Here is a 20,947-nt window from a genome sequence, read left to right as displayed (position 1 = left end):
CAATTACTAGGAGTCAGTACCAGCTATTCTTGAGGAGCTGAAGTCCACCTGCCCCTAACTCATCCATAAGTCCCGTGAGTTTGTTAAACTGGCTGATAACCAAAACTATGAGGATTTAAATCTCTACTAACAAATAAAAAATGTTTACAGTTTTGTGGATTAGAAAGATTTAATCAGTCCAGCGGAAGTACTTGGCCGGGGATGTTTAAATCACTTGTAGTTAATTAATCTTGAAGAAAAGAATGAAAGGAGCCACAAGAATTCAGATAAGTACCCATTTACACGCATTTTTAGACAAGCAGATATATATGATCGCTAAGCAGAATTGAACCTTGCCTTGTGTTACATTAGTGCCGCAGGAAGAGACTTTCCCTATCCAATGCACGCTAAAGCAGCTGAACAAGACACATAACCAGTGCACAAAACAGCACCAACAAATGTTTCATCCCCAGTAGTGCAGTGTGCTTGACAGTTGGGCTGGCTGGACATTTTCCTTCTCATAACTTGGGCTGTAGCATGTCCAACCAGCAGCCCTTCTGAAAAGTTCTCCTGAAATCCAGTGTCTGTTTGAAATCCCGTATGTGGAAGGAGACGACTAGCTAAAGCCTGGGACGGGGCAAAGAGCAGCTATTTTTGTTCTCTGTTCTCCCATTGCTTGCTTGGTGACTCCAGGCAAATCATTTTCTTGTCTCTCTCTTATCCTGAGACTGAAATAGTGGTCCTAATCTCCTTTGTAAACTTCTCTGACTTAATAAAATTGCTACATGGGAGCGAAATGTTACTGATTCATTAATGGTCAATGAGAACATGGATGCCTGGGTCACCAAAGCATTATTATTTCATCAAGCTCCTATCACTAGGTCCTGCAATGGCTCTTACACGGTGAAATAAAATCCCTAAGGCACTCCTATCTCCCGTTGTGTCTATTTGGCTTTGACTGACCATTGCATTTTCTCCCTTTTTCCCAGCGTCACTTGGCGCCTGAAGTTTTTCAAGAAATATTTGGCATGACGATACAGGAGTTTGACAAGTTACCTCTCTGGAGACGCAACGACATGAAGAAAAAAGCAAAACTCTTTTAAACTCCCTTTTAACAAACCAACAAAAAATGATGCATAGGATATTGTATCATGCAGTCCAAACTATTTGGAAACAACTGCTTATCCACCAAAAAGGGAAAATCACATAGTGGCACCTTTATGCACAGCAACTGAACAAGATGAACATTTGCCCTCCTGGAGCATAGGGAGAAAATATCTGTGCTCAGAAACAATGATGATGGTTTTCACAGGTGTCAACCTTTTACATGATATTATACAAGATAGGAAACTGTTCTCCCTCAATGATGTTCCTCTTTTCTCCATAATATGATGGACTTAATTGCTAGAGCCAGGAAGTGCCCTTAGGATGCCTTGTAGACTAAAGTAGTTGTAACCACACTATTTTATACACACACACACACACACATATATGTGTGTGTGTGTGTGTGTGTGTGTGTATATAAAAACATATATATGTATGTATGTATGTGTGCGTGTGTGTATTTATATCTATCCATCTATCTATCTATATATATATCTGTGTGTGTAAGTATGTATATATATGGAAAGAAAGATAGATAGATATTCTGTAGTTAAGAAGAAGCCCTTTGTAATATATCTGTATGGTTACATTAATCCTTTTGCACAGCTGTTTCTTAATTGGCACTCTTTTGAAATGGCATCATCTTTGTGTGATAAAAATCTGCAAAGCTGGGCTCTCTGCTCACTTACACTGCATACCAATTGAATTGTTGGAAAATAGACTCCTTGCTTACACTTGTACATATTTGTTAGGCTATAGGTAGTGAATTACAGTGTCTGTTGTCAGTCTTCCTTCTTCCATACTTTCTGCTTGAATTAATAAGGCTGGAGCTTAACCAGTCATCTAAGTAGTTCAAGATCATTTAAGTAATGGGAATGACAGAGAAGAGTCAGTTTTCTTGTTATGTAGTCCAGGAGATGGGTGGATGGGGGTGGGAGTGACAGAGTAAGAAACTGCATTTCTAAGTGTGCCCTGGTTCACACCCAGAGATTTTGGGACAGACTCCCTGCTAGTAATTACTAGTAAAGCTCCTCAAACTGCAGTGGAGTTGCAGTGTTTTGTATCAGCAGGGAAATAGGTTGTCTGAAAACCAACACCGAATTTCATCCCTCTTGGGGAGGAACATTTATGAGTTAAAAGGTACCATCAAGGTGCCATGTTCTGCCAATAGAGGCTCTTTGATTAAATCGCAGTTGCTGATGTCAATATAGCACAGTGCATGGGGCCAAGCACTCTCTTTTTAGTCAATGTAGTTTCACTTGTGCTTGGAAAAGGGGCACGAACATTCTTTCTTCTCTCTTGATGTTTCAAAGCTCTAGCCTTGGTTATCTTTATTTCCCTTCGTGCCTGACATAGTTTGTGAAGAGAGAGAAATTATGCAAGATAGTTTCTGAGCTGCATTGAACTCTTTATTGCTTTTGGTCTTCTTCCACTATGCTGCAGCTTTAAGAACTGCTTGTACATACCTTAACTGCTTGTAGGGAGGTCCTATATAGAGGAGGATGAGCACTGAAGTAATTGAATGAATGCTTTGTGGCTGCAAGGTCAGCTTTTTTCTCTTCCTTGGTGCTTAACTGCCAATGCATAATGCACTAATTAGTACATCTCCTGATATGGGAGAGGGTCATTTAGGTTCTGTGTCTGTCGAAGAATATCAAATTTTCATTTTTAATGCAGAACTGTTGGCACAGGAGACATCAGAACCCTTGTATTTTCTGTTGCAGGAGACATTGATGTTAAAATCTGGAAGTCAGGAAGGGGAAATGGTCCTGTGCAGTTGTGAGATTCAGTATCGCTGCGTTGACTTCTGTACATCACCAAATGGCATTTCACTTCCAATGGCAGCCTAACTAAAATGAATGTACAGGACAGCCCAAATCCTGCCTTTTCTTTGCTGGTTTAGGAAGCCCTGTTGCAACATATCAGTGTGGCTCCTTTGATAAAATCTGGGTTAAAGATTCAGTATATGAGAGATTGATGCAAGCGGTCAGCACCTGCCCAATGTCCCTAGAGGTAAGGGAGTGGTGAGTACAAGGGATGAGCTGGAGAATATGCTGCTGTGCATATCTGGCATCATAGTCTCCATTTAACAAAAGTCCTCAGTGAACACTGACACACAGTTGTGAGTAAGCTCTCTGGACATTACTGAGATTCAGCAAGGATCAGTTCAACATGCTTTACTTCATTTTTCAGAACAAGCATCTGAAATGGTTTTAGAGCAATGCCAAAAAGTAAACAGGAACGTTAGGGGCACTGGCAGTTTGAGATGCATTTTTGAATGACTGCTGAAACCAAGTACATATGATGAAAGAGCAGCAATGTTTTGCAGTCACAGACTTTGTGACTGTTGGAATCTCAGAAATTCAGTGTTTGTTACCTGCAAGTGGTGGATTAATTTTGAGATGAATGTTTGAGTTTTAATATATTTCAAGTATTAAAATTCTCCAAATTTTGTCAGCCCTCATCCTACAGATGATACTGTGCTGCCACAGCATCTTGGACCCTCCTGATCAACATATTGGGTATTCTGGGTCTTTAGCCCAGGTCACAGTAAACCTTCTTGATCCCAAGACTGCTCTGTGAAGGATGTGAGCTGCAGGTGTGCATTCTTCTCTTCCCATCTTTAGGTTACTGTTGAACTTCTCACAGGAGATAAAAATACTTAGTCATTTCAGAAATGGCTAAGCCAAGTTGTCTTCTGTTCTGGTGGTCTCCCCTTTTTCTCCCCCTGCCCCTCCAAAACCAAAAAGCCTGTGAAAAATGAGTGGATAATTTGTATCTGCCTCATCAGCTGAGAATTTAAAGCTGCAATTGCAGCATGGGAAGGAATGAAGAAAAGCCAGCTTAGAAGCCCTAGATAAAATTGCTCCAAATGGATTTTTGGGCCAGTGCTGGTTCACCTCTGGCTGGTGAGGAGTGTAGTCAGAGGCAGCTCACAGCTCTCTGCACTAGACTTAATACTGCTTTACTTCTGATTGAGAACATAAGGGTTTTCTGAGCTTTAACTTCATGCCTGTAGTTGATTCCTCTTAGCTATCCCAACCATCTGCATGTAGACACACCCCAAGAGATCTCATGTCCGTGAAACCCATCCTGCTGCTAGCCACAGGGTATGTGTTTGTTTTCTGCAGTGGGCTCTTAGCAATTGTTACTACATTTTCTGTTCTTTCATCAGCTTGTCCCACCTAATAAACGCAGAAATGTAGCCCTAGGGAGAATTTTCTTCCTAAGTAGTGAAGCATTTTCCTAGTAGCAATCCAGTAGCATTTTGCTTGTTGGGCAGCTCTGCCCTCTCAGGCAGTTCTTTGTAATTCCCCTCTTCAATATTCCTGTGAGACAGGTGGCTGATGATTGAATTGAATATTGCAATATGGCACAGAATCAGATTTTGTTTAGAGCTTTGTAATAAGGCTCTGGTTCAGTAAATACCTAAGCATGTGTAAAGATGTGCCTTAAGTATATGCTTAATTTTCTCTGTGTCCTACAAAGCATTTGAGCTTCTGATAAAGCTCCATTGAACTCAGTGATGTTGACAGAAAGTCACTGTCATAAGCGCTGAAAATTGATTGCTTTTGCTCTTTTTTCTTTTTTTCCCTTTCTGCTTTAAGAGCAATATAAGAGCAAAGGTACAGTGTCAAAGCAGGCATTCAGGATGGAACTGCAAGATAAATATGCATGTGTGCAAAATGGGATTATGTGCACATGCAGGTTTTCAAACACAAATGCACACATAGCACATGCTCTCCATTTGGAGTTGAGATATCATGTGAGCAGTTAACCTGGAATTTCCAAATAGTGCAAAGTATTCAATACATAGCAATCATTAGGTTATGACAGCTGTCATTTGTATGTGTGCATGTATCTGCCAGGCATGTGGATACCTGGTTCTGTGCACTCTGTATTGAGTGTAAAAAAGACAGGGTCAGTTTCCCACATTGTCAGAGTGCCAAGTTGGCCATAGGCAATGTTATTTACAAGACCTTTTCTGGCATGTGTGAATAGTTGCAGCACCCATTCTTGGCACTGCTTAGATGAAAGGGTAATACCCTGTGCAATAGTCTTCATATTAATGAGGAATCCAGTGATTTGACTACTAGTTTTTGTCCCCTCTCCAGATACTGGTGTGAAAATTCCCATGTAAACTAGTGGAAAACAGTTCTGCCTTAGAGTGGGAGCAGCTGGCCACACCCCATATCCTTGCCTTCATTTAATGTAGGCTCCACCCTATTGAGAGGCAGAAGTTGAAGGTTTTAACAATGTTGAAATAAATATGTTTTTCATTTTATCTGAAGATAAAAGAATTAAGTCAGCTTGAAGAGTAGATTTGGAAATTACTTAACTGTCCATTATTTCCCAATGAAACAATTGTGGCTTCAATCAATTAAGCAAGCTGAATGTAGCATCTCAAGTCTGCCAGTGTCCTATCCCAAACTTGCTAAACTTTCCCTACAACTGGAAAAGTAAGTTCTTTTGAAGCTTGCTCAGATAATTTCATGAGTCTTTGTTTGTTTGTTATCATTTCATGCTGGTGTCGTTAAGACAGTTTTTAGTGGCATAAGTCTCAGAAACATACTTGCTTTCAGTTTGGTTAGTAGCTTTTCATTAAATATGACTTGTGGTGAGTTGTAGACTCCAGCTAGCTGCAGTGTGCTGTGAAAGGTTGGACTGGAAAAGCAGTAAGTTTGTTACTGGCCATATGTGGGGCAAGACAGCTCTATGGCTCAAGCAATGTTTTTACTTCTGTCGAGACAGGTTTCATCTCTCCTTGTGAAGCTGCATGGTCTCAAGTCTGTGTGGCTGCATGCTGAGGTGCTCACTGTTCTTTCCCTATTGCAATTTGGAAATCTTTTTTCAGCCATACGGTTCAGAAGCCCCACTGTTCAGGGAAGGTCACTAGGAGTCTCTTGTAAAATTCTGTTACACTGAAATTAGATATATTTTGAAGTGAAATCCCTTTCGGTAAGCCACTGCTTCTCCTGATGTATTTATGCCATGGCAGGTAATACTGATGAATGGAGAAAGGTTAAGTTCTGGTAGAGAGATGGCAAGTCTGTCTCATGGGAAAGAGGAATGCTGGAGGAGGGCTTGATTTCTCCAGAGTTTGCCAGGGTCAAGTTTAGTTGACTTAGGGAAAATAAACATGCCAGCCTGAACCTGTGCTACATGTTTCAAACCCTGGGGAAGTCAAGTGTGGAGCACCTGTAAATCATGAATGTCTGTGCTGAAAATAGTGGTATGAAGATGTTATAAGTGACAGAAAAATTAATCCCCCAAACAGTAAGAATATGAACATCCTCTAAGGCCGGCATGGAGTGATTTATCTTGGCTCCTTCTGACTTTAATAGCAGCTAGGATATCTTGGCACCTTTGAGTCTTAGCCTTATACAGTGCTGGTAAAGTCTTTCTCCCACCCCAGGAATTCATTACTTTCCTTCAGAGTTTATTTGTGGAGGAGGTTGTCCACATCCTGAGAGTTACTGGAGGTGCTAAAAAACAGTCAATGATGATGATAATGCAATAAAAAACCTTCAGGAAGCACGAAAATCAGCTGACCTGTCCTGAGATGACACTCATCTTTCCATGGCAGAGAGACACTTAGGGCTTGATCCCACAGCCTCTTTCCTCATTCGGTTAGCTCCAGGTCATGGTTTAGTTCTTTGTGCCCTGTCAAACTTTTTGGTCCTGTCAGTGCCCCTGCCGCAGTGCACATGTGCAGCATAGCCTTCAGGGCAGACACACAGCAAGGAGTGGCCTTGACAATGTATGGTATGTTTTTACCCCATTGCTGTGTAATGAAGAGCTAGACAAAGCTACTGAACACGGTGATGGTAGAACAATATGCCTTTTTCTTTTAGTTTGGAAACACCCTTATCACTGTGGGTTGCAGGACTGCTGTGGCTATGGTGAATTTTGCCTTCTGTTTTCTGCCACACACCTTGTTCGTGCTTAATAAAAATAAGGAACAAAAAGTCTAGCTCAGTGCAAAGATACAGAGTTCTTAGACAACTCTGCTGGCAGGAGTTATTTAATGCCCACATTTGGCATGGAGGGAATAAGTATTATTAATTTTAATGTAGGCATCAGTGCAGGAAGTGGGATTGTAATTGGCCATTAATGTTGTTTGCCTGTATGCAAAATAAATTATTTGTTGCCCAAAGGGCTTCTAACAGGGAAATAGATTTCTGCTAATTGCTTCCAAAAACATGCTTGTCCATGTGAAGAGGTAGTACTCCCACATGCGTTGTGGTCTTTCAAGGTAGAAGGAGACAACTCTGAAGGCAAACAACAATCTGTTTTGTCAGAATCACTATAGTTAATCAAAGTGGTGCTCCTAGGGCTTCAGAATCTAAGGCCCACAGAACCTTGCTCCTAGGTGTCAGCAAATGAAATATTTAAAGACATAATGATGCAGAAGCAGCTGTGTGGATTCTAGTTGTGCCTTTACAGGCTGAGTTTCTAACTCATTTAGGCACTTTGACAGATCCTCACGGACACTTGCCTGGACTTTTGTCAGTGACCTCCTTTCAGAAAACGCATCCCCTAGGCCAGGTGCAAAACTGTTGGAATCAGAGGAGCCTGTCATTGACATCCACACGCTTTGGACTGGGCTCTTTCCTGGCTGGACCAGGGAAGTCTCTGACTGCTGTGTATGCCACAGCAACAAGCTCTGCATGTCACTAATGGATCTGTCCTGGCCGAGCGGTGTGACTTGGTAGGAGTTCCTGACAACTTTTCCCATAACGGGGCCTTGCAGCTGGGGGCTTTTTTTTAAGCTTTGGAGACTGCAGCTAATTTTTCAGAAGTATGTTTTCTTTTAAATCAGTAGATTTTGGCAGTAGGAATTTTTTATTTTATTTTTGCTTTCTCCTTTCTCCATATATGTTAGAAAATGGCATTTTGGGGAAGTGTCCTTGTTTTTCCATTTGTCTGTGAGACAGTCTCTTTCTGAGTCTTTCTGTAAAAGTAAATTAATGTCTTGTCTATACAGTAAGTCTTCTTGAAAAGTTGACCTGGGTTGCAGTTCTGTACAATTAGCGTTTTCACTGTCATACTGCAAACAGCACATATTGCACTCCTGTGCCACTGTAATCTGCATCACTGTTGTACTCAAGTCAATGAATAAAGTTTGGAGCTTTATTCTTAATGGCTGGATGCATGCTGCCTCATTTATTTGTTCTTCATCTTGCAGATTTATATGAAAGTCTTCTTACAAAGCAGGATGCACTCTCAAGGGCGGGGGGAGGAAGAGAGGGCGAGGGCGAGAGAGAGACAAGTGGCCAGGTCAAGACAGACAAACAGAATTACGTGCCTTCAGTAAAATTCTGACCAATGGTATGAGTGGGAGCACAAGGTTTCCTGTAACAAAGACACTAGAAATATATATTCATACAAACCACATAGGAGTGATAATTTTGTGGGGTTACTTTGTGGTTTAAAAGCACCTGAGATGTCAGGGATGTGGGCTAGGTCACACTGTTATATCAGCTTCACCATCTGAATGGCTTCCTTTCTTTATCTCTGTGAGTTTAGCTAAAGTTCAGTCCCTGACTTGAAAAGGTATTTCTGTGTCTTAGTATTTAAAGTTAGGTGTTTGCTTAGTTAGTGGAGCTTTAAACCTGCCCAGCCTTAGTCTGCAAGTAGAAAATAGGGGGGGCGATGTCATTCGAGGAGATAGGGCCATAAAACACCTATGAATGTGCTGAACGCCTGTGACTCCAGCAGACCTTAGTAACAGCAGAGTTAAGCACACTGCACGTCAGAGGAATCTGTAGTGATTCCTGACACTGCCTCAAATGTTAAAGGAAGTTGCTCATTCTTCCATGCAGATATCCCCTGGAAGAGTAGCCACACGTGTGCAGCTCTCCAGATGACCTGCTGAACATCTTCACGGAATTAATTTGAGCCTCCTGCAGTTCCAGGATCCAGAGCAACCAGAGCTGGAACTTCATTAGGATTGGTCTTGGGGTTTGTTTGCCAAGGGGTAGGGGGAGGTTACTACTTGACGTAAAGTCCCAAAATGGGATCAATCCTAGAAACATGTAAAGGGATGGGGAAGAATCCCAATTCAGACCATTGATCATCTGCATTGCAGCCCTCTGTGCAGGGGCAGGAGGAATGGTACAGCACAGATTCTGCTAAGTGTCCTTGAGCCTACAGGGAGTCCCTGAAAAATTGAGATCTGTGCTCTGCAGCTGATGTGTTCCCCATCTTCTCTTCTATTCCTCGTTCCTCTGGATTTCATCCCTGCCCTCATCCCACATCAGTTCTCTTACCCTCATGGGTTCTCTCTCACAGTGAAGTTAGAGCTTCCCTCAGGGTTTATTTCAATGAACTATGTTGTATTTATCTAAGGATTGAGTCTCAGATGAGGTGAGCAAGCAGATTCCTGCTTGGAGAGCAGCAAGTGGAGAATTCAATGTTCCATTCACAACCTAGGCAATGCTGAGACCTATGTTTTGCTATACTTGTGCTAGAACTTACAGAAGAGCAGCTTTTCTATGGATGAAGCCACCAAAGATACCAAGTGGCGGTTCCATGTGCCCTTTTTTGAATGGCTTATTCCAGAGATTATATTTTTGCTGTAAGTGGGTCAACAGAAAATAAGGTTAATTTATTGCGAGTGCTGGAAATACGACACGATGAGAGGCAGAAGCACCACTTCAGCAATGTATTTAAACCCAGATTTTTTGTTAACTATGTAGCTGCAGTGCCCAGCTGAAAGAGCCCTAATTCAGAACTGGACCATTTATAAGCACGGGCCCAACATGCCTGTCCCAAACACTTCACAAGCCACCTTTCAGCAGGCATGTAGGCCCATGGACTTCACGAGGTCTGTGCATATGTTCTGGTGTCCCTTGTTTCTCTGTGTCCTCCATGTTTATAGTCATTTTATTTCCTGCCACTTCACAGCCCTCAGAGATATGTCAGACCATCAAAAAGGAACTATGACATAATAACTCATTTTCTTTCCTCTCCTTTTTAGCGCCAGCACTGAAAAACGCAAGCTTCAGGTTTATTAGGAAACCATACTCTCCCGTGGGCAAACCTCAGCCTGTAGCACAAGGTGAGTGCAGGTTTCTGAATGTGCTGGGCAAACCCGAGCCAGAGAAGAGTTGGGAAGACGCAGGGACATTTGTAAATGGATGCCTATTCCTCTGGAAGGTGAACACACGTCTAGCAGAGGCCTCTCTTCAGGGAGATTTGCGCTGCTTATTTCCCTTTCCCCAGACAACCCAGCATCAGGGAGGTTTTCCCCTGCTGCTCTGCAGGGCAGCACCTCCCTTCCCTGCCTGCCGCTCTGCAGCCCCCAGACAGTTCAGAGTTGGGTACCGGGGAGTGTGATAGCGTCTCTCGGCATTTCCACACACTGAGGGAGAAATGCAGGTCTGTGCGTGTTGCATCTGCTTACACAAAAGCACAGCTCTGTGATTTGGACCCAGAATATTTCTTGAAAATTTACCAACCATAGAAAAGATTTTTTTTTTAAATCTCCCTTTTGAGACAGTCTCCTTTGCTCTTGAGAGACCTCTGCTTGGCTCTCCGCCCCCTCCTTGTAGCAACAGTTACCATCCAGCGCGAGGCCTGGGACATGTCCTGCTCTGTGGTTCTAAGGAGCAATCTGGGCCCCAGCTGGAGATCCTTCACCTAGCAGTGTAACAGACTCTTCCTCAGCCCATGGGTGCTGGGAATACTATCTCCATGAATGTACTGCTGTTCGTAGAGCAGATATGTAAGGATCTGTTCCAGTTGTCACCTCCATAGTGTGACAGTGCCAGTCAGCCTAAGGGCATTTTTAATTTCTCTCCGGTTAAATATAGAAGCCCAGTAAAATCCAAGTCCTGCGTTTCCTTTTCTTTTTCTTTTTTTTTTATTGTTAGACCATTTTCCCTGTTCCCCTCCTCCCCATAAATAATGTGAGGTTTATGACCCCTGAGTAATGACTGTGGAATGCACTACCTCCTACAGCAGAGCCAGGCATCTGGCAATGGGAATCTTCACAGCATGTCAAAAATACACAGATAATACCACTGTAAATAGATTAGATCAAAACAAGTCAAATGTCAGTGCTAATTTGCTGTCAAGTATACAGCCCAAGACCACTTCCTCCTGCAAAAAGAAACCCAGTTCCCAAGTACGATTTGCTCCACTGTCACAGGAAGCTTGTTCCTCACCAAAAATCTCCCTGAACTCTGAACGAACAAGACTGTTTTTTTCCCCTTGCTGTTTTATTTTTCCATAGCTTTTGTGACTGTCTGCTGCTGGGGTTCAGTCTGAGAAATGAAAATTCAATCTTGCCTGCCATTTTTTCTATTGTAAAAAGGGACTCTTGGGAGAGATATTTACTGTTTTCTATGGCTCAGTTGGAGGGCGAGAAAGAAAAATTGTTCCAGGAGTTCCCGTTACAAAGCTTTTTTTTTTTTTCACATAGACTCACTTTTATTTTTTAAGGACTTGGAGATTAAAGCACAGGCAGCACTGAAACAGGAAGCTTGCTGTACGTCCAAAGGTCAGGTGGGTCTCAGACAGCCACTGCGTCCAGTTCTTCTTTGTATATGCCCTCCAGAATAAAATGTATAAGTAGGACTGGATGTAGTCTTGGTGGTGGGGGGGGAGAGTTGGCGGGGAAAGGAAGAGAGGGGGAACAGGAAAACAGCACAGTTCAGCCTCTCCTCAGGCTGTGGTTTCATAATATGAAGTATTGGGCTGTCCAGTGAGCTTAAGGTATTCCCACGCCCCCACAGCTTTTTCCTGCCATCACATATGTCAGCATGACTGTGGGGTCATTCTCAATGGCATTGGGGGACAGATCCTGCTTTTAAAAAAGTACTTTTTATTTCTTTGTATAGTTTTGTTTCCCTTTTAAATGGAGTCAGTTCCCTGCTTTGACTTATGCAGTGGCCTCACAAACAGTTGTGCTGGCATAAAAAATGGGGAAGGCTCAAGTGGCACAAAGGGGTGTGAAGAGAGAGGTGGAGCAGAAATACTTTAAACTGCTATAGCTAGTTCATACTTTTTGTCATGAAATCACAGTTTCAGTTCCATGGCAGAAAGGGCAAGTGGTAACCTCCCTTAGTTCTTTCAGTTCCAGCAATACATTCACACCTTCTATTATAAAGTAATTAAGAAGGGTATAATTGTCTCCAAGATCTTCAAGGTTCACATTGCTGAAGTCCAATGTTTTTGCAAAGCCAGGAGCCTTTCAGTTGTCATCCCAGACTGCAAGAGGGGGAAAAAAGTGCTGGACTAAAACCCCTTTCAACTTGAATCCTCCAAAAGAGAAGATGGCCGTCCTAGTGTGAGAATAAGCCAGGTGCAGACTGGCACTGCTTGCAGAGCCATCGTACTGGTATGTTTTCCTGTGTCCTGACTATTCCACCCACACCAGGACTTTGTTCCAGCGCAAAGAGATTTAATAGCGATGCCTTTTTTTTTTCCTTTTTGGTATTCCTCCCTGTCCTATGACTGGACTGCAAGTCAGGAGCCCTGAGTTCAATGCTCTTAGCGTCCATTTTGGCCAGAGATAGTCAACATGCAGCCTGTGGCCTCAATCCAGCCCGCAAGGCAGTTTAATCACTGCTACGGGTTTTGGTTGGACAACCCATCAGCAAGTGTGGCTGGAAGCTTCCGCGTCCTTCTCCTCCTTACACTTATCCTCCCGATACACTTTGGTCAAAGGCCAGAGGGTTAGGGCTCAGGTGGGATAGTTAAGCATAGAGGACTCTGAAGATTGTGCATTGTCCTTTCATTATTGTGCCTGCAGGTGGCTTTGTTAAGCTATTTAAGCTTTCTTAAGCTACTGTTAAGTTTCCTTGAAGAGGATATTGGGGGTGGAGGGAGAAAGGGTTGAGCTCTGAGACCCACCCAGTCTGTGATAGGTTAGCATTCAGGGAAGAAGATGAGATAGTCTCTGCCAGGCACTCTTGCCTTGGTGGGAGTTATGCGGTCTTTGCTAAAACTGGGGCAATATTGTTTGGACATAAGTCTGGAGAAGGCAGTCTCCACAGTGTGGAGCCCCTCTTAACAAGATTCCAAGTCTTCACAGTTGGCAAGAGTAAGGGGTTAGGTGTGGATTAGTAACATGTCCCTGGGCAGCCCAGCGGAGAAGCATCTAATGACAAGACCAGGTCTGGCAGAAGCAGGACTCACTTGGAGGCTGACTCTTTGCTGTTGGAGGTCTCCACATCATGCTCGGGAGTAGATCCATTATCTGTTTTACATTGTCTGGGATATCCCAGCCCACATAGTACCAGATACTGGAGAGAAGAGTTGATGGTAGAACCAGCCCTCTTTTTCAAGAGTATCCTAGTATAGCTTCCAGAAGAAAACAGTGCTCCCTCTTGGCTGACTCTTCTGAATTTAGGCTAGACACTGCAGAGAAAACAAAATGCAGCTGATCCCATTCAAGGAATTCATTGCTTGATGCATGCTTTGAGGTCTATATGTAAACCAAAGTGTTTGCTGTGAAATGGGAGACAAGCTAATAATTGAAACAGGTTTTGCAAAAAATGAACCACTGCTGAGAAATGCCTATTTTATGACCTTGATGCCATGCTGGATGTTAAATGACTGCCAGCAGCAAACTCTGTGGTATCTCAGTTAGCTCTTAGCCCTAATTGTCATTTGCAGAGGAATCTCAGCTAGATGAATGAAGACTGCAGTATAAAGGACTAAAGTTAAGATTATTAATGTGACCACATGAATAATTCCCTTAGCAATGATGCATTTAAGAGCAAAGATTCCGTGGGAGGAGAAAAGTCAGCATTTGAGATTTTGAATCATTTAAAAGCGTGTGTTTTAGTTTTCATGTTTTGGCTTTTGCCGGTTTCCTCCCTGCTGCCTTCTGCTGCTTCCCCATCCCAGAAAAGATTTAATCCTCTTACTGCCCAGGGTTGTGAAAAAATAGCAGATAATTGAAAAAAAAGTTATGCTGAGGCCAATAAATATTGGACCATCTAAATACCTGTCATTGTGCTCAAACAACCCTGAGCATGCCACTTCAGGAGAGTTTGGCATTCAAGCACTGGATTTTCCACAGCTGACTAATTCTTCAGCTTGCAGAAAAGTACATTTGTGTTCTTTCTGTCTTTGGAGCAATCTCAGCAGAGGTCCCTTAGGAGGCAAATTTGCCTGTGTTCTGCCAGTGTGAGTGACAGTGGAGGGACCCCAAGGGATCCACCTTGTGATCTATCTGAAAATCTAGCTGAAAAAGTGACATCATAAGAAAAAAGTGAGTAGTTTTCAGCCATAGCAGCAAGCTGATCAAACTCACCTACAGCCACCCTGTTACTAGTGTTGATACAAGGGAAGAGGTGAGGGAAGACATTACCTTTCAGTGGCAACATATTTTTAAATATTTTGAAAACAACTCTAGTGGTGCAGGGCTGTAGAAACATAAGCCAAAGTCATGGCTGTCACAGTCCTGCCCTCCCTCTTCCTCCTGCCAGGCGGTCCTGGCCCTTCTTGGGTCCTGCTGTGGACACTGGGGTGCTCTGAGTCACTGTGACTGCAGGCAGTGGGAGGGCCCTGTCCCATGGCACGTCCCCCCAGTGACTGTACTGCTGAGCCATCTTGGTCTTCAAAGGAAATTGTAAACCATTCATAGAAGACTGGAGTCAAGAATAAGCCCTCAGAACATTTCCCTGGAGACAAGCTGCCCTGGTAAGACCTAAGGCTGCCTGAAGGATCCTTGCCTGTTGCTGCCCCCGTTTTGTTCTTGCAGCTGAAGTCACCTCCCTCCGAGGAAGGAGATTCCTGTGACTCCACTGTCTCCATAACCTCTGCTCTTGTGACGTCGTCTTTCTCTCTTTAATCAAATTGTGACATATGGACAAACACAACCATTGCACTGCTTTATCTTTGTCTGGCAGACCCCTAGCAGTCTGCATCTGCTCTCACAGGCTTGACCTTGTCCCACCACCATTCCACCAAAGCAGGATTAACTCCTGTACAGATCCTGGCATTCAACTTAGCCTTCTCCCCATGGGAACACTCAGGAAACTTCATCAAAAATTAACTAAATTTACTAATCCCACTCCCCTCTGGGCACTTTCATCTTGATATAAAATCTCCCTAGTCAGATTATCTCACTGTGGGATTGAAGTAAACTAAAGCAAATTAAAAGCTCTTAAAATCTGAAGGTAAAATGTGAAGGACCTTCTGTGGGTCTCATGGGAGATACTGAAGGCATTATTGCTTGTCACCCCTTGTCAACTGGATGTTACCAGCTTAAGCTGCAGCGCTGGAGCAAACGAAGGTGTGAGTGCTGTGGTTCGGTCAAGCAGTCTTGCTTGATGGTTGAACTGAGGTGGCTAACTTTTCACTGAGAAAGAAGTGCCGTAATGACAACAGTGCTCGGTGGTGAGCGGTGAGAACTGAGGAAGAGGCTGCTGCCCGGAAGAGGCTGCTAGATAAGATCGCTCGGTGTAACTTCAGCACTGAGAGCTGCCCTCTTCCTGCAGCACACACCCACACGTCCCCTTACTGTAGCTATCTTGGGGGAGGACAGGAGACACACGTTGTAAGACGAACTATGCACCCTTATGGTCACCTCCCACAGCCAGCCTGTTGTGGCCTGTGAATACTAGCTGCAGCACTGTGCTCCCTGGGGAAGGGCAGATCGAGGCCTGGATGGATGGGGGCCTCGGGCAGAGTGGGACGCTCTGCTCCTGCCACTTGTGCTTGAGGTGATGTGCACCCTTGCCTAACTCAGCCTGTGGCAACCCTAGCGGCCTGTGCCCCTGGGCGACTGTCCCAGTTGCTCCCCCCTCCTCCCCGAAAAACCCATTTCTGGGCACCTGGCCTGCAGAGTGAAACAGCCTTTGTGTGATATTTTGTCAGCTACAAATAATTGGAAAAGGCCTACATAAAGTCCTAATTGTGTCACAGAACAGGCTCTTCAGTCATCCATCTTCCTATTAAACTTGTGAATTTCAGCTACTCAGCCCTGTTGGAGTTATTTTCCCCTTCCCCTCCTCTTCTTTTAAGCTTCTATTTATATTCTCTCAGTTGTCTCTGCCAGAAGATCTCATGTGGATACATTAGGCCTTTTCAAAAGGAAAGTTGGATTACAGCGATTTTTCTCCCCGTAGGACACAACAGCTTCATCCTTCATAACAGAGGAATACACTATAACTTCATTATAGATGGCATGAAGCTGGCCTATTTAAATAGAATACTTAATGATAGTCAGGAAGGCAGGAGAAATTCAATTCCACTGGTCTACGTGGGAAAAGGGAAACTGTGCTTTTGGTATTTGCCGATGCTGACTTCTTGACTCTTAAATTCTCCTTTCACAGGAAAATAAAGAAAGTAAAGATGCAACAGACAGATGAGACCTGTAACACAGTGGTTGCTTCTGCTTTGGCAGGTAGTTTGATATATCCTGAGAGCTAGTATTAATAGCAGACATGGGGGCTGGGAAAGAAACTTGAACTCCTCTTCAGTAGTTAGTCTCCACCGAAACAAATTCCATTTTACTGGTGCTCTCCTGTATGGACCACAGGTTCTTTTTTATTATCACTTTTCCACTTCTGCAGTGCTGACCTCAGAAGTGTGCTCTGCTTATTGACTTTGGCTAGGTAGAAGTGGTTTAGGCCTAAAGAAAAATGCAGGACTAAAAAAATCTCCTCTTCGGGAAAAGCCAGAATAAACAGCCTTCTGTGAGCTCACAGTTGACATCAGACCACAGCTTGTGGTGATGATGGGGAAGGCTTAAAAAAAGCTTAAAAAAAGGCAAGATGCAAAAATTAATGTTTTCCCATATTTTGGTAAAACTAGTTTTTCCTCTCACCTGGGCAAGCCTTAGTGGTGCTGAAAAGTGCCAAGGGTTCAGCGCTACTGAGGCAAGTCCTCCACTGAGGGCTTCACAGGCCACACAGGTTTTTTGTGCCAACCTGGGAGCAATATTACTCAACATTGTTTCACTGGAAGAATCCATATGGATGAAGTTTTCAGTATTTGCTCAGCTGACAGCCATGATTTCCTATCCCATCCCCTCAAAAACTAGGACCATGGCTATTTATGCATTTGCATCACAAACTCTTAGGAGGCTGAAAGCCATCTCCTGTGGCTGCTGTGAGTGTTACATGATGAAATACAGTGTATTGATACCCAAGGAGTTCTGCTGGTTTGAGGGTCCCCAGCACTGAGCTTGGAAGGGAGTGGATGAACAAATGCTTTCTACTTTAACTGGTGTTGAACACTGTCAAGGGAAGGCTTCTTGGAGGGGGGGAAGAGGGTCTGAGGTTGAAAACAAGTATAAGGAAAGAACAGCTCCAGCACGAACATATGTCGAGGTTGTTGAGCATGCTGTTGTGTCAGCATGTATCACACTTTGGCCAGAAATAGCTACCCTATCCAGCATCGGAGAGAAAATAATTCATGCTATTAGAGCTCCCTGTAATTTGTCCTGGAAGCAGTTTGGACTCAACAACTGAAAAGGAAATGTGAAAGAATGGGGAGCCAAGAGAAGCTCATCAAAAAGACATCTGGTCCTGCTGCCTAAATGGGAAATCCCCCCCTTCCTCTAGCCACCCTCTTCCCAGCCGTGATCTTTTGAAACAGTTAATGTCTGAGAGAATCCAAAACATCACTGGAATGTATCAGCGATGAAGCTTTTGTATAGCTGAGCAGCTAAACAGCTCTGGTTTTGTTTGTACTAGGGCTGATTGTCTTGCCTTTCATTGGTGAAAGTCAGAAGTAGCTGGACAGCAGTCAGTGGAACAATACCAGCACAAGGACAGTTTAAGCTGTAAGAGAATGTCCCTCTCTTTTACATGAAGCACTTCACGAGGAAGCAGTAAGACTTCAGAAGGAACAGCATAGACAGGATGCTTGCTAATCTTCTGAAATGAAGGATTCATGTCCTGTTCTCCAAAAGAATTCTCATCCCACTTCTACCGAGACCAGGCTACCTTTCCCTGCAACAACCGTGCTATCCCAGACAGTGACCCATCTGCCTCTCTGCTTCTTCTAACCCTTCCTTCATTGACTTAGCCCTGGCAGTCTCCCAGTTCCTTCCTGGAACCAGAGACTAGTCTGGTCTGCTATAAAGCACTAGTTATCTCTGGGGAAAAAGTTTCATTACTGTTCACGCTCCAGAATGAGTAGCCTGGGATTCTTAGCACTGTTCTGCAGTAAGTCACATGGCAACATCATTTATCACAGCTTGTTTCACAAAATTGTGTTCTGGGGGTCTGGGTGGCTAAGGGTTTTGTAATGGGGTGTAGAGTCTCTGATCGTCTGAATCGAGACAAAGTTAGCAGAGTCCAGCAGAGCTATTCAGAACTCCCTGGGGAGTAAGTGGAAGCCTCAGTTCAGCTCCCCAGCACCAACTCTCCCCTCAACCCGCCAGAAAGAAATTCCAGAAGACAGGCAAGATTCAGTGGATTAGGATCAAAGACATTGATGGGAGCTCCATAAGCATATTGAATGTCTTGTCTGTGTTGGCTCCTGACTAGACCAAGGAGGACCGTCAACATGACAACTGAGCTTGCGGTTGCTGAAAGTCCCTCTTACTTAGTCCTGGCTGTGTGGTCCCATCTGCTTGCTTGGACCTGCTGTGATGCTCATAGAGGCACTTTCTTCCTTTCAGGTGCAGGTGCTTGCCATTTACCTGGTACCAGCACCAGGTCTGCAACGCTACTCCATTTTCTAGCCTGGGAGAAGAATCTGCCATTTTAGTTTTCCACCACTTCAGCACGGAAGTTGGTCCAACAATTTTGAAAATGATACAAGGAAGAGGGATCATGTGAGCAGAAGCAGGGAGAGGAGAGGAAAGGAGATCTTCCCCTTTCAGATACAGCAATGTTGTTATGTTGGCTCAGCTGCCCAAAGGTCCACAGTCTTGGTTGCTATTCAGAAAGATCTGAATATAGACAACAGTAACAGTATAACATCGCTCTGTTTGGCAGAAGTCCTGTGTAGAGCCCCTGTACTAGAGGGAATTATCCCCCTGCTCAGGTTATGGCAGCATTTCAGCGTGGCAGTGCAGCCAGGGAGGCCAAAGTGACAGTCAGGACCTTGCCTTTGACTTCTTCGTTTCTTGGTGTTTCACAGAGCACACCGCAGCTCAAATCTCCACTCAGAACTGTTACAAAACCCACCTTTGCTCAGATCTCTCACATCAACTGGTCTGAAATAGTTTTATGCCTGCTTGAACACTACTGTCCAGAAGGATGGTACACCTTATCTAAATAAGCATGTGAGCTGGCATTTCAGAGAAAAGAGGACACTGCGGCACAGACACCACTGATCTGAGCACTTCTTAGTGGCAGCCCTCGTCCGCAGAATCACGAGCCACCATCTTCCTTCTTCTCTCGTCCAGGTGCCTGCACACACAGGCACAGTATTTAACATGGCTCTCCATCTTTCAGAAACGTAACCAGGACAAATTAATTCTACTTCTGGCTGAACTTGGTCTTGCTGTCCTGAACAGCTTTGATAAGGGCTTGGGGAAGAGGGAAAGGAAAGCCCTGTGAAAGAACAGATTTCCTTGAAGTGTGGAGGAAACTTCTACCTTTTGTTCTGCCAGTTGCAATATTTTCCCTGAGGAAGTGGCAGTTTGCTGGTGCCAAAGGTAAGTGTAATGGCAAAAATATTAATGAAGCAATGTGCACCTGCTTGGTCAATATTTGGAAAAATATATATTTAGCATCACCCTATGAATAAAAGAGAGGACTGGGATCACACTTTTATACGAGGTATTTAGCAAATCACTTAAATTGTTGATACAGTTGGTTTAGGCTTCTAAATTTATATTTGATCCCTTTTCTGCTTCACAGCCAGCATAAGTGCAAAAATGATAGCATCTAAGGCCAGAGGAGCAGAATAGGTGTGGCTCATTAAGGCACCCGATTAATTTGAGACAAAAGCACCTACCACAGGGGTTTGAAACCTGCAGCAGGATATTTGAGATCTTTAGCCAAAGGGTGATAATCTCACTACCAGTCAGACTGTCTATTAATGCAACATTAACATGTAGCAGTGAAAGAAACATTAAAATTATAATCTGTAGTATGATCCTCTGCACTGAAGGACAGGACATCAGCCACAAAAAAAGGGAAGACTCAAACAGAATGAGCTTGGTCCTCAAGGCTTGTCACAACTGAGTCATCACTCATAAGCAGGAAAATAACCTGAAATATGTGGACACGCAGATTGAAATATGTGGTTGCCTGTTATTTTATTGGCTCCTGGGAAGCTCAGATAGGAAAACCCGTAAGCAAACATTTACTCTAGTTGAGCATGATGGTAAGCTTCCAGATTTCAGCACCAACACCGGGAATTTTAGCTCCTTGCACTAAGAAGGGTCTGTATATTTCCTAGTTTGATCAAAGCCAGAGAACAACAGTCTGTTTGAAAAAGAGAATTCCAAAGCATTTTAGGGTAGGTAATTGCTACTGCAAAACGAAGGGGACAAACAGGAAGAATTTGAATTCCTCTGGCATTAGTATTTGTCCCATTGTCACTAACTCAGCAGTTGCCATGGGCCTGGCCAACAGTCTTCGGATTCCGGAGAGTCCTTATCGCCGTCAGGAGGGGAAGGGAAGGGACACGGCAGGTGAGGTAAGGGCTCTGGGGCCTGAAGACAGGAATCTCAGGTATCTTAAGTTCTTGATCTTTCAAATCATCTTTAATTAGTTTGTTTAACAGGTTTTATCCTTACATAGTACTGCTGAGTTCAGAATAACTACTCACTTCAAAATACATGCACACTCACAAAGTTTGCGAGATCAGAGCCTACATTGCTAAATTTTGAAAGCCAGAGCCAAGAACTAGCTGGAAAGGGCTGCAAGAAAAGTACTGCTACATGACAGATGTATTTTTTTTTCACCTGTTTCTTCTCCAGTCATTGAAGATTGAT

At 43.7% G+C, this 20,947-nt stretch overlaps 1 protein-coding gene across 1 annotated transcript in view; it reads left to right on the top strand.

Moving 5' to 3' along the window:
• The window catches only part of ABLIM1 (actin binding LIM protein 1), a 233,204-nt gene extending 224,977 nt beyond the window's left edge, over nt 1-8,227 (top strand). Inside the window, exon 25 of the mRNA XM_064514270.1 lies at nt 969-8,227. Coding sequence (XP_064370340.1) covers nt 969-1,082 — 114 coding nt within the window. The 3' untranslated portion in view covers nt 1,083-8,227. The remainder of the gene's footprint in view (nt 1-968) is intronic.
• The last annotated feature ends 12,720 nt before the right edge of the window (nt 8,228-20,947 follow it).

Source organism: Dromaius novaehollandiae, chromosome 6 (assembly GCF_036370855.1).
Source record: "Dromaius novaehollandiae isolate bDroNov1 chromosome 6, bDroNov1.hap1, whole genome shotgun sequence".
NCBI classification, from domain to species: domain Eukaryota; kingdom Metazoa; phylum Chordata; class Aves; order Casuariiformes; family Dromaiidae; genus Dromaius; species Dromaius novaehollandiae.
This window is presented reverse-complemented; position numbering and strand designations above follow the sequence as displayed.